The following is a 12,328-nucleotide window of genomic DNA, read 5'->3' as shown; positions in this document are numbered from 1 at the left end:
GAATATCTAAGAAGGTTTATTTGAAATGCCATAAAGGAATCTCAGAATTTTCTAACTCATTTTACTGATGCTGTTGGAGTGGTCTTTTTAGATGGAGGTTCTGTTGACTTTGTTTTGTTTTCTTCCAGGGGAAGAAGTTGTTTGTTCTGCATGTTATAGTGATGACAGAAGTTTCCTTCATTTTACAGACACGGAACATCTAACAGCAATGCAAGAAGAAACATGGGGTTTGACTGAAATAACAATGAAAATACATAAAAGTTCACTCAGTAAGAAAAATCAACACTTTTTTCTTTTTTACAGGAGATCACATGATGAGAAGAAACCTACACTGTTCCCAAGACACAGTCACAGCTATGTCAAAACATAATGAAGTGAAATAGCCATATCTACTTCCCAGAATGTTTCTAAGTCATTCCAAGTGGGACACCTGAGCACAAGGTCAGTCTTTTTTGTCCCTGCTCTATAGCTATGGAGAAAATCAGATAAGACATCAATTTACAGCTGGGACATCACCAGCAGGATCTGGAGAACACAGAAGCTGATTTCTTATCACAGGTCCTTCAAGCACACAGTTAGAGGGGATGGTATAAATAACACCACTGTTTCATCTGCTAATTAAAATATATTCTTATGGGCAGTATGAACAGAGCAAAACAGAAATGCTTGCAACAGTAGGACTTGCAACAAAGCTGTTATTTTCTCTCTTATTTTTGTCCAAATTTACCCTGAAACACATTAATATAGTTCTCATTTTGGGAAGCTGCTACTGCATACATGAAAGGATCGTTGTTTTGGTTAGTCTGACACAACTTTATTGAACACAATATTGTTCTGGGCACTGGATTGTGCAGTCCCAGAGGCTTTCATTGCAGAACAATAGCACAGGTACCTAAATGAGGCCAACAGCTGCCTAAGGCTGTGGAAAGGGAAGCACCCTGCTCAGCAGAGGTTTGGCCAAAAATTAAATCCTTTTCCACACTCCTCAGAACTGGAACTGATGTGGCCCTTGCAGAGCAGAGCCAGCTTCCCCTGGAGGCAGACTGGCAGACTCTGCAGGGGATTCAGGGCGCTCTGCTCCAGTCACGCAGACCTCACCTGCACCGAGCCAGGCAGGGCTGCAGACATTTAGCTGATCCTCCAACCCCGTGCAGAAATCTGCACTTTCAACATCACAGGAACCAAAGACAGGAAAACCAGTGTCAAAAATCCCTGTAATATCAATTTTCTAGGTAATTACAACTACAGAAAAATGGAGTTCTTTCCCATGACTTTTAATTTCTCAATAGACTCTGAAGTTTTATTTCTTTCCTCCTTAACAGGTAACTTCAGTAAATCTCTAATTTAGGTAATTTTGGTTAAGGAACATTTCTAACACATTCAAGTTCCTCTCGAAGAAATTAAGCTTGTTAAATAATTATCTTTAGATCTTTGACATGCCTTTCTACATAAACTCTTTTAAAGAGGAAACAGGAGTTTTCTGGCCAGACCCAGAGCAGTGCAATTAAGGGCTGAGCACTCCAATACTTTGCCATCTCTAGGTCTGAAGGCACAAATGCTTTATAAACTAAGTTTCATTAGTCTCTAAGTATGTACAATATTACATTCCTAATCTGTAACATAGAAACTGCATTTAAAATTTGTTAGCCTTTTATTAATTTCCACCATCACCTTTGGAAAATGACTTGGAAATTTCGAATTATTCACCAACTCTCTTGTTTAGCTAAGATCAAAGTTCGCTCTACAGGAGGAAATTTAGCAGTCCTACCTGACCAAGTATACCAAAAATAACACTTTCAAAGAAACCAAGCAACATAAGAAAAAGCATTATGAAATATTCTCTTCACCAAATTTTAAAAGCAACTGCAATTCTTCAGTAAACTATTTTTAGATGCTACAGGTGCAATGGTTTTCTTCCTGGTAAGTGAAAAACATTAAAGAGAGAAGTGATTTTTTTTGAGGTGAGAGGTGAGAGTTTTAAGCTGAATGACCTTGCGGTGGCAAGGTGCCCAAGCCTGTTTGGCAATTGCAGTGGTGTCCGTGTGCATCCCTGCTGCAGGAAGGGGCTGCAGCAGCAGGAGCTGCAGCTGAGGAGGAGCAGCAGCAGGAGCTGCAGCTGAGAGGGAGCACAGCAGCTGCAGCTGAGGGGGAGCACAGCAGCTGCAGCTGAGGGGGAGCACAGCAGCTGCAGCTGAGGGGGAGCACAGCAGCTGCAGCTGAGGGGGAGCACAGCAGGAGCTGCAGCTGAGGGGGAACACAGGAGCTGCAGCTGAGGGGGAGCACAGCAGCAGCAGGAGGTGCTGCCCTTACCTGCAGGGTCTGGCTGAAACGCTTCAGCGGAGTGGCTCGCACAGGGGGGATGAGGCTGGCCAGGGATGTGACTCTGGAAAGAGGCTTGACCCGTTTGTTACTGGGCTCCTGCAGCACAGGGAGGAGGAAGGAAAGGAAAAAATGTCAGCAGAGTGTGAGCATAATCAGGTAAAGATAGCTAACAGTTCTGCTGATTTTCCTAAGAAAGCATTTGTAGCAAGAGTGTTTGCAAACCTGGTCTATCATTAGGGCAGTAAATAAACAAAAGCAGTTTCAAATGCTGACAGTGACAGATTGCTCTTGGCTGGTACATACAGGTCCTGGAAACTGCTGAAAAATGTAATGATGAAGAAGCTGGCATGGCCAGGAACAGGGAAGGGAGGCAAAGAAACAGAAAATAATTTGATTATTTTTACTCATTCTTAGCAGAAAAATTTTCAGCAGTGCTCTGCAGCTAATGCACATTATGATAATCTCACTGAAAGGAATGCTTTGAAATATAAACAATTCTGTGTGTGCCTTTGCTTCTGGCACTGTCAGCATGTGACTCCATTCAGTTAAACGTATTTTCTTAAAGAATATATAATTTAGACAGAAATCTTTAACTCTTATTGTCTCTGAATGCATGTTCTTATGAAAATACATATACAGACCAACACATTAATAACATGCTTACATACTGGTTTTGCATACAATATAAAGGAAAATTAACACAATCTACCATGAAGCACTCAATTCAATGTTGTCCTTCTCATACATATTTTAACAGCACAACAGCACCCAAAGTAATGTATAAGCAAAATAATATGCCAATTGTCCTGCAGATATATATTTTTAAGAAACCCAAAAACCAGAAATCTTAATACAGAAAAAAGGGATTATAAATACATAAAAATAGAACAGTTACCCGTGGCTTCCTAACCTCCATCTGACATTTAATGAATCTCGAACAGCACATGCAAAAGGCAACAGAAAAAGAGCCAAACCTTCCAAGTGAAGTTAAAAACCCCATCCAACACCATATTTCAAGGACATCCTAATGCAGTCCATCTCTCTTTTTCAGCCGTGCTTATAAAGTTTGTGTAGGTTTGCTATGCCTCCAGTTGTCTGGACATAGATTTAAGAAAATGGAGCATGCCTGTTATCCTTTTCTAAATACAAAGAAATATAAATCCTTCTGGAGATAATGCAGATTTGTCATCCTTCTTGATACCGAACAATAAATCTCAGCAGCGATGACCACCATCTGTGTTACTGGCAAGAAAAATTCTCTTCCATTAGAGCAGCAACAGAGGAAAGGTGAGAAGCAGCTACATATTTAATTTACTTCTCAGCAGGCAGACCTGGAAATCCATAAAAGCCAGCTGAGATGAGCGACAAAGTGTTTAACCCTCTAGCAAAAATAATGTATTCCATCACATATGACACCTGGCATTAAAGAACTGTAGCAGTCTAAAGCAAGTTAAATCCTTATCTTCATCACTGCACTGTTATTCATAACCCTTCCTTTTCAGCAACCATGTCTTTGAGGCAGGTTTCAGGAGCATTTTTACGTCATTGCAGCACTCGCATGCTTATATACTCACTCACCTCTCCAGCAGCAGCATCCCACCCCCTCCCCAAAACTCAGGGAAAACCTTTGAGATTCCAGTGCAATTCTCCTCTAACTGGTGGCACAAGCACGAGCTGTTTGTGCCCGTTGAGTGCTGGAGCCCAGAGCAGAGCCCTGGCAGGGCCAGCTGGTCAGGAAGGTGCTGCAGTGCAGTGCAGGGACACGGAGCCCTGGGCAGTGCCAGCAGCACAGCCTGTGCCAGCAGCTCTGCCTCAGCAGCATGGGCACTCAGCACCAGCACCCCAGCCCTGCTGCAAAACCTGGAAATGAACATTGCAGGGACTTCCAGGAGATAGGATTAATAGAAATTATTACTCCTTTATGCTGTATTCCTTCTGGAATCCATTGCCCCCATCCATTTCAAGGAGAAAAGTGCTAAAGCAGTATAATAATTACTAATGTTCATGTTGCAAAACCTCACTGAAAACAGAAACTGATTTTAAAGATGAACTCCAAGCAGAGTTTCAGCCACCATCAAACACCATTAAGATCTTGTGGAACCTCTTGCTGTGAGCCACTAGAGGCCAGCCGTTCCCCCAGCAGGCACAGCCAGGTCAGGTAACTGCAGTCCTGCCCTTCTGTGCCAGCACCCCTCCTTGAATTCCTCATGCAATCTATTGTGTTCTGATTTCACATGGAAAATTCTGACCAGAATTCAGAACAGCTAAATATACAGTCCAAACTTAGAATTCAATTTTATGGAAAGAAATCAGCATTATTACAGGATTCTCTCAAATAACATTACTACCGATAACTTCAGAAGCCTGAGACTTTACACCTTTACCAATGAGTTCTAAAAGAAAATCTTGTTAATCCTAAATTCTTAAGTATGAGGAAAGCTTTTCTGCATACTTACAACATGATTTTCCCCTTCACTAGAAACTGTGTGGTAGGTTAAGACACTGAGCTGGAAGTGAAAACTCAACAAATCTTTAGTGTTCCAGGTGTCATTTTATTCAGAGAAGTCTCACAACAAAAACCATCAGCACTGTGTCACCCTTTATACTGCAGTAAAATGAAGTTTGTACAAATAAGGCTTTGACTGTGCAATGAAAATACAGCACTAGCAGAGCAATTCTAAAACTGCCAGACAGTAATGCTGAAACTGCTGCACATCTGATCCCAGGATTTCTGCTGTACTTCAACATCCACTGTGCCTCTGCCTCCCCTCTCATCAGCACCCTCATTCTCAAGCTGTCACTTCTCCAAACCAGCACTGCAGAGAAGCTGAACAAACTACAGAGGCCAGTCTGGAGAGGGAAAACTTCCACAGGCAAGGGCAAGTTCTGAACAGGTGGGTGTTTTTCTCACCAAGGACTCTGTGCATCACAGCCAATAACACAAATGGAAGGAGGGGACTGCATGAACTATTCTGCTTTACCCAGAGACACTGACCAGAATCTGCACTTGCACATCAGTCCAACATGTTCATTATTTCACTAATTTGTCTCTGAAGACACTCCAATTTCCCAGTTAACCACAAGTCCCACAGCCATAAAACCCTTTGGGGTATGAATGTTGAGCAGTGTCTGCCCAGCACGAGGAGGCTCCATGAGGACACACGGCACTGGTGGAATGAACACCAGACTCCCTCAGAGAACACCAGGCTGCCCTCAGAGCTGCCAAAGGCATCCCTGCTCCTCTCCTCCTGCCTCCCCCTCACAGCTCTGGGAACTTGTAGGGGAACAAGAGAGAGGATTTAGGGGCTGGATCCACTGCAACAACCATCACCTGTCCAGACTGGGAAGGGGGCCAAGTTATGACAAAAAAATTCAGGAGTTACAATGTGCTGCCTGACCTTTTAAAGCCATTATGATTGGTATCTTTAAAAAACCTCTTATTGCAGAGTTTTGAAATTATTGCATGTTAGACTGTATTTTCAGAGTTATGAAGGCTTGCCAAAGCCATACGGGAAGTAAGTTTAAAAAAAAAGACCCAGACTACAGTTTGGCAGAGTTTCCAAAATGTGGAGCTGGTATATGTGAATAAGTAACATTAATCTGACAGGGCTTTAAATTTGATATAAGGCTAAATAAAGCTGAGGGAAACATGAGTGCAGGAACTTCAAAGGCTGAACAGTCAAGTGAAGTCAAATTAATACCTGGCTAGGCTAGAACAATGAGCAGATGGCTTTTGGAGGGAGCTGTATATTTGAACTTAAGATGACTTTGGGAACATTTGAATTCAGAGCCAAAAAAATTAGCTGCAAATACTGTGAACACATACAGCCTCAGAAAGAACTTGAAACTGTGAACAAAGTGATAAAAGGAGCAAATCTGTGTCCAAAATATAGACAGCTCTGAAAACCAGACAATGGACATTTCAAACACCTACTATGTCCTTTTTTGTACATTTTTCTAATATACTTTTCTGAAGAATTAGTAGGAAGAAAGACTAATCACCATAGCATAATCAGTGATTGTCACCAATTTAAGATGGGAAGCTATCAAACAAGAAGTTTCAAAGGTGCCATGCCTCTAATTAGGCATAAAGGACACAGGGCTTCCAATTGCTTCTTCATTCTAATTTACTTTTTATTTATAGGTACAATCATATCTCCAGTATCTTCTATATATTAGACTCTAACCCAGTAGTTTAGACTACTGAGTAAGCAAGGAAAGCTCTACCTTTGAATGTATTATCTCAAAAAAGACACTTCTGCTGTGGGACAGCAGGAAAATGCAGCATTCAGCTCCAACCAGAGCATTGCTGGGAAGTCACAGTGAGCAGACTGACAGCTGCCAGCTCCCTTTGCAGTAAAATTTAAGTCTTTTTGCCTTGCAGAACCGAGTAACGTGTTGCTTTCTAAACTGTGATATGGTCGTTTCAAAATGATGACATCCTGACAAACAGGTAATTTTTGTATCATTATTTTGGGGCTGATGCACAGACCCAAACAGATTGCTATTTAAAAGCCTGAAACTTAGCACACAGCACCAGCTCCCAGGCCAAGCTAAGCATTCAAACAGCCATGGAAGTGTGGAAAAGCAGAAGATCCCATGAAGAACTAGGCACTTCCATTAGCAGTAATGCACTGACAGCTAAGTTCATGCTACTTCTGCTTCTTCATTAGTGAAACTGGCAACTAGTAATTGGTTGTATTGTATCCAAGAACACACTACACAGATATGAAATCTTCTAGAAGGCTATTTAGGGGATGAAGGTAACACTTTGGTGCTCTTCATCAGCAAAATTTTAAAAGCCTCTTTTACTAGTACATGTAAGGAATGGAATAGTCCCAAAGTTCAAAGCAGAATGAGTTAAACCCATTTAACTGTGTCAGTTTTCGATACATTATCATTCAAGACCACACACAACCTAATTATCACTCTTTGGTGGATAAATTACACTAGCAAAAGACTGCTTTTCATTTCCTAACAAAGAGAAAGAAAGGAAACAAAAAGAATGAGGCCAGGTTCCCTCTATATTGCCCTAAGAACATCAGAACCAATGACCTGGATAACACATGGTGAATAGCAGTCTAGGTGCCATATAAAAGGTCTTCACTTGCTCCAGTACCTCACTTCAAAATTCTTCCACTCTGTGCCCCTCAAGGCTTAGCCAGTGATTTCCTGCCAGTGAAGAGCCAATCATGTTCACTGCTGCTAGGATTGTTTTTCCACCTGACTCCCATCTCTTATCAGCAGCTTCAACAACACTCTCCATGTCGGAGGGTTGGTGCTGAATCCCACAGACAAGGGAAAATGTTTCCCTGAGGGACCATTATTCTTGTGTCTGCTGCACTACTGTGACCAGGATATTGTGTTGATTTTTCTGATTGCATTTAAAACCAAACTCAACAAAAGGAACGGTTTTTACCCAGCACAGAAAATAAGTGCTATGTGAAAACTGGTACAGAAACTTAGCATTTTAGAATAGTAGAATTCATTCTGTTTACCTTTAACCTTCAGAGGCCAACTGAACCCACACACAAAGTGGCTGAAACTGCCAATGCCTGTCAGAATTTTAACTTACTGGAGTTCAGCAAGTTCTGAGACATTTACAGCAGTAATTCTGGATCTAAGGTAGCTACCTTGCTTCACATTTTATAAAACTCATGCTGGTTAACTTTTTCCATTTTTGATGTGAATCAGGACAAAGAGACATGCAAAGCATGCATTCTGTGCTATGGGAGCATTCATTAAGGAAAAAGTCTTAACTTAAATTAGTCTCAAGAGTGTTAAGAGTGTAATAAATAGAAGACACTATAAAGTGAAACAGTACAGTAACCTTTGTTTCATACCTAATTCACAAGCAGTGCCAGGAAACTCAAACAGAACCATTCTGTTTCAGATTTCAAGTAACTGGCTATATTTCCATACGCCTTAAAGGTTTCCATACTTTAAAGGTTATTAGTTTTTAGTCAACTTTATAAGGGTAAGTCAACATTTGTCATGGCAGGAAGCCCAACAATATTATTTTTGTTAGTCTGCTACTAGTTAAATTGGCCTCAGATTAAACAGCTCTAATAAATGCCCCCGAAACTTGGAGTTTAATAAAAAAACCCCACATTCAAGCTCTGTTCCACAGGATGTTATCAGTATTTAACCTTCAGCAGGATAAAAAACAAAGCAAACCAAAAAAAGGTTAAAATAGAAAAAACAACCTATGTTACAACAATCCTTAACACAGCAAACACTTAAATCTAAAAATAAATTAAACCAAGCATCTCATGCTTTATGTACCTTCAGAGTGAAGCAAGTCTAAAACCAGAACAACATTCTCAATTGATTTTGGCACTAAAAAGACTGGGATTTTGTACTGAAACAGCAGAGAATTTCCCTTTGCTTCATAGTATCTTAGAAAGATTCTGATTGGAAAATTATAGAACAGTGCTTCTTCTAGAACTGAGGTGAATGGTAAAGAAAAACAAAGTCGGTGACTCTAAAGCAGTTCTAAGTATAGTTCAGTGGTGTACAAATCATCCACATGAGTCCATACTAAAACCTGGGAGAGGCATCCCTCTACTAAAACTGCCAGCATCTAAAGGAGAATTTAATAAGCAATTTTAGTGAATTGACACAAAGGCAACTTGATCATACAATTTTCCTTGAAATCCATAAAGTCCCATGCACCACCTGCACTCCCTGATGGTAGCAGGAAGAGGTTTGTTGTTCCTCCTCTGTCAGCCTCCTTAAAATCAGCAGGCAAATAAAGGAAAATCCAGAGACATTTTGTTTTAATCACAGCACTACAAAGAAGAGAACCTGAAATGATAGCTGGGGTACAATGAACAGCCATTTAGGGAAGTGGTGAAATATTCTTGGTCAAAGACAACAGTGAAGTTTGCATTATGTTATCCCACCCTGTGTTAATCAAGGATTGGCTCCTGGCTGCACACAGGCTGCCCTCCAGATTTCATTTGCCATAGGCAGGGCAGAAGCACTCAAGTGTCAGCAGCATCAGCCCAAGCTGCATCCAGCAATCTTGACTGATCATTTGTCTGCAATATCCAGAGATCAATACCTCTATCAGGAGTTAGGAAATGAAGGCAAATTAACAGAAAAACCTCACATTGAGGTAAATTAACACAAGCAACAGAAACCCTGAAAAACCCAGACAACTAATGTAGAGTTAATTAAATTCTGCATTTCTTCTCATTACAAGCTGCTTGTAAAGGCAATCTAAGAGAGACCTTTTCCATTCTGGAACTGACTGGATATTAACCTGCACTGCCAATTAACCAGCAGGTATCATACAGTGATTTACTGAATGGAAAAATAAAGACAAGCTATTTGTTTCACACTGCCATTAAGCAGAACAGATCAGCAATTCCAAGTGCAGGGGTTTGACATGTTTCCAGCTACACTGCACCTGAACTTACCTGAAATATGTAAAAACTGCAATTACTAATTTTTCATTAACATGAAACACATACATTTAGGAAGATCAAAGAAAATTCATGACTTGGAGTTTATCTCATAATCTTTGGCCTCTCTCCCTCTGGCTCCACGCCTGGTTCCCTGTTAATGATGTGCCATGGCCTGGAGGCCGCTGGGTTCCCCTTCACATTCCCCATCCCCAAACAAACACAAATAAACACCATCCCCCAAATAAACACCATGCAGAGCAGCAGGCAGCCCAGAGCTCCTGCAGCCGTGCTGGGAGGATGGCAGGAGACAACAGAAGGCAGGCTGCAAACAGCCCTGACTCCAAGGTCAGAGTCCTGCACTGTAAGGGCTGTAAGCAGACATACAACACACTGGACACACAGAGGAATTCTCTGCCTCCCTTGTGGTTTTCAGAGCCTAAATTCTGTGTTGGATCCTGTATGGCAGAACAGGACATCCTTACTCTGAGGAATTCAGGAGTTCCTTGCCATGACCTCACATTCAAACCTTTAAACCTCAATCTGTGGCTGTGAATGCTCCTTCTCACCTGCTGCCCATCCAGCCTGGGTGTTGGCTTTAGAAAGGGAAAAATGGAAAATAGTGTTTGTCATCGGGGAAGGTGTGGGGCTTTTTATAACAGGAGTAAGCAAGTTTCAAATGTTATTAATTGTTTCTATTTTTGAATTATAAAAAAGTTGGGAAGAACCCAACACCTCTGTACTGTTCATCCCTAGAATTGTACTACAGGATTTTATGTGGGGCATGTAATGATTCAAGTAAAGACCTTATAGTGTTTGCCATATTAACTCAGGTACTAGGTACTGCAGTGTTTTGCTGCCCTTAAACTGCACTTGAAAAGAACTACGATAACTTGTACTAGAACATCAGGTTTTTTTATCAGAATCCAGATTTTAGTGTTTACATATATTTTGGAAATTTCATTTGTCATCGTTTTGTGACTGTGCAACTTTCCACAGAGTTTATGCCAAGGGAGCTGGCAGAGCTGAAAGAAAGAGCCGGAAGCAGAAATCCTCAGTTCTCTTTTCTGCCACTGACTTGTTCCTCAAAACATCTATATAGCAGAAAATCTGTTCTAATCCAAATATACCAACATTTATGCACAATTTGAATTATTTAAAAAACCGACTAACTTCACATGTTAATAACTAGAAGTAAACTGGCGTTTGCAAAGGCAGAAACGCCCAGCCCGGATGCAGGAGTGCTCTGCTGCAGTAACACCCAGCTGTGGCAGAAGGCGCCCAACAGCTTTAATTCCCCTTGTAAATGCTAAAAGCTGACAGAACAGCTTCAGGTTAGAGCTTAAGGATTTTTTTCCCCCGTAGAGATTTCAAACAAACAGGCTGCATACACCAGTCCGTATAATGCCTTTCCCGATGAGTAGCTCTTATTTCTGCTTTCTGAATCAATTTTTTGGAGTGGTGGGTGGTCTTACAGGATATTTAAAAGTTTTTTTTTTTCAGAATGCTGGAATCCCATCCTACTCTCAAGAAACAGCTCGAAAGCAGAAGGGTGCCTTTTCTTGTTCGTATAAAACACAAGCTGTTTTCACATTGTAATTTTGATTGATCACATCTGTTACTCAATACTTCTGATGCTCTCAGCTTTCACTGAGTCTTTTTCTTTGGAATTTGATTATAATCAAGCTTCCTAACTAACAGAGCAACACTCCAGCTCTTCAGATCTGACAGTTCTATTAATTCACAAAAAATCCCTTCATGCAGTAAAGGCTAAAATCGTATTCCTTTAATATTATCATTAATATAATGAGTACCCTTGAGAAGAACATTCAGTACCTAACAGCTTGTGTTTTCCATAGATGCATACACACACACACTTAGGGTGTTAATTTTTCAAAAACACATAGCTGAAAAGAATTCCACTTCCCTTAAGCTAAATAATTAAGTCTCTCTGTGTAAAAGTACACTGGAAAGCCACAGTGCAGCATCATCTCAGTTCTTAGCTTAACATCATGATTAAATAAGGTCACTGGGCTTATGTTACTTTTACTTTAGACCTAATCAAGTGGGGAGATAATTAATCTTTGATGGAGATGTATTAAATGAACCTAACTTAATAAGCTGTCTTCAAGTTACTCAGCAAACAAGATTAATAAAGAAACGATATATTTAAGTAATAAAAACTTTCAGATATATGTTCTGCCTTCCTCCAGACCAGTCACAATCCTTAATGTCACTGTTTTTTTCCTAAACACAAACCAACATTAACCTAAAGTATCAAATATTCAAGTTTTTCATGAACATTGCTGGATTTGAGTTAGTGAATAAGATTTTTAATGTCACTTGAAAGGCTTCCATGCTTTTTAAGAAATAGAGCAGTCAATCTGCAGATAGGACAAGATTTTCAGTTAACTGTACATCAGATTAATTTTTTGCTTATTGTGATGAGGAATAGACAGTTAATGTAAATGGTGTCTTAAAATCAATGCTTTAAGACACCATTTTACTGATTCCCTTCCAGCTCCTATGTCAGTTTAACAATTTGTAAGTAATGCTTAGTCTTGGAATAAAATACAGCTAAATCTCTTTAAGCTACT

The 12,328-nt window shown here is 40.4% G+C and overlaps 1 protein-coding gene across 4 annotated transcripts in view; it reads right to left on the bottom strand.

Annotated features, from left to right (window-relative positions):
• Nucleotides 1-12,328, bottom strand: part of ARHGEF3 (Rho guanine nucleotide exchange factor 3) — a 112,930-nt gene that overhangs the window by 12,674 nt on the left and 87,928 nt on the right. For all 4 annotated transcript variants that reach the window (XM_059480106.1, XM_059480105.1, XM_059480108.1 and 1 more), the window contains one exon: nt 2,311-2,418. In XM_059480106.1, coding sequence (XP_059336089.1) covers nt 2,311-2,418 — 108 coding nt within the window. The remainder of the gene's footprint in view (nt 1-2,310; nt 2,419-12,328) is intronic.

This window comes from Ammospiza nelsoni, chromosome 11 (genome assembly GCF_027579445.1).
Source record: "Ammospiza nelsoni isolate bAmmNel1 chromosome 11, bAmmNel1.pri, whole genome shotgun sequence".
NCBI lineage: Eukaryota > Metazoa > Chordata > Aves > Passeriformes > Passerellidae > Ammospiza > Ammospiza nelsoni.
Note: the sequence above shows the minus strand (reverse complement) of the source record. Positions and strands in the feature narration are given on the sequence as shown.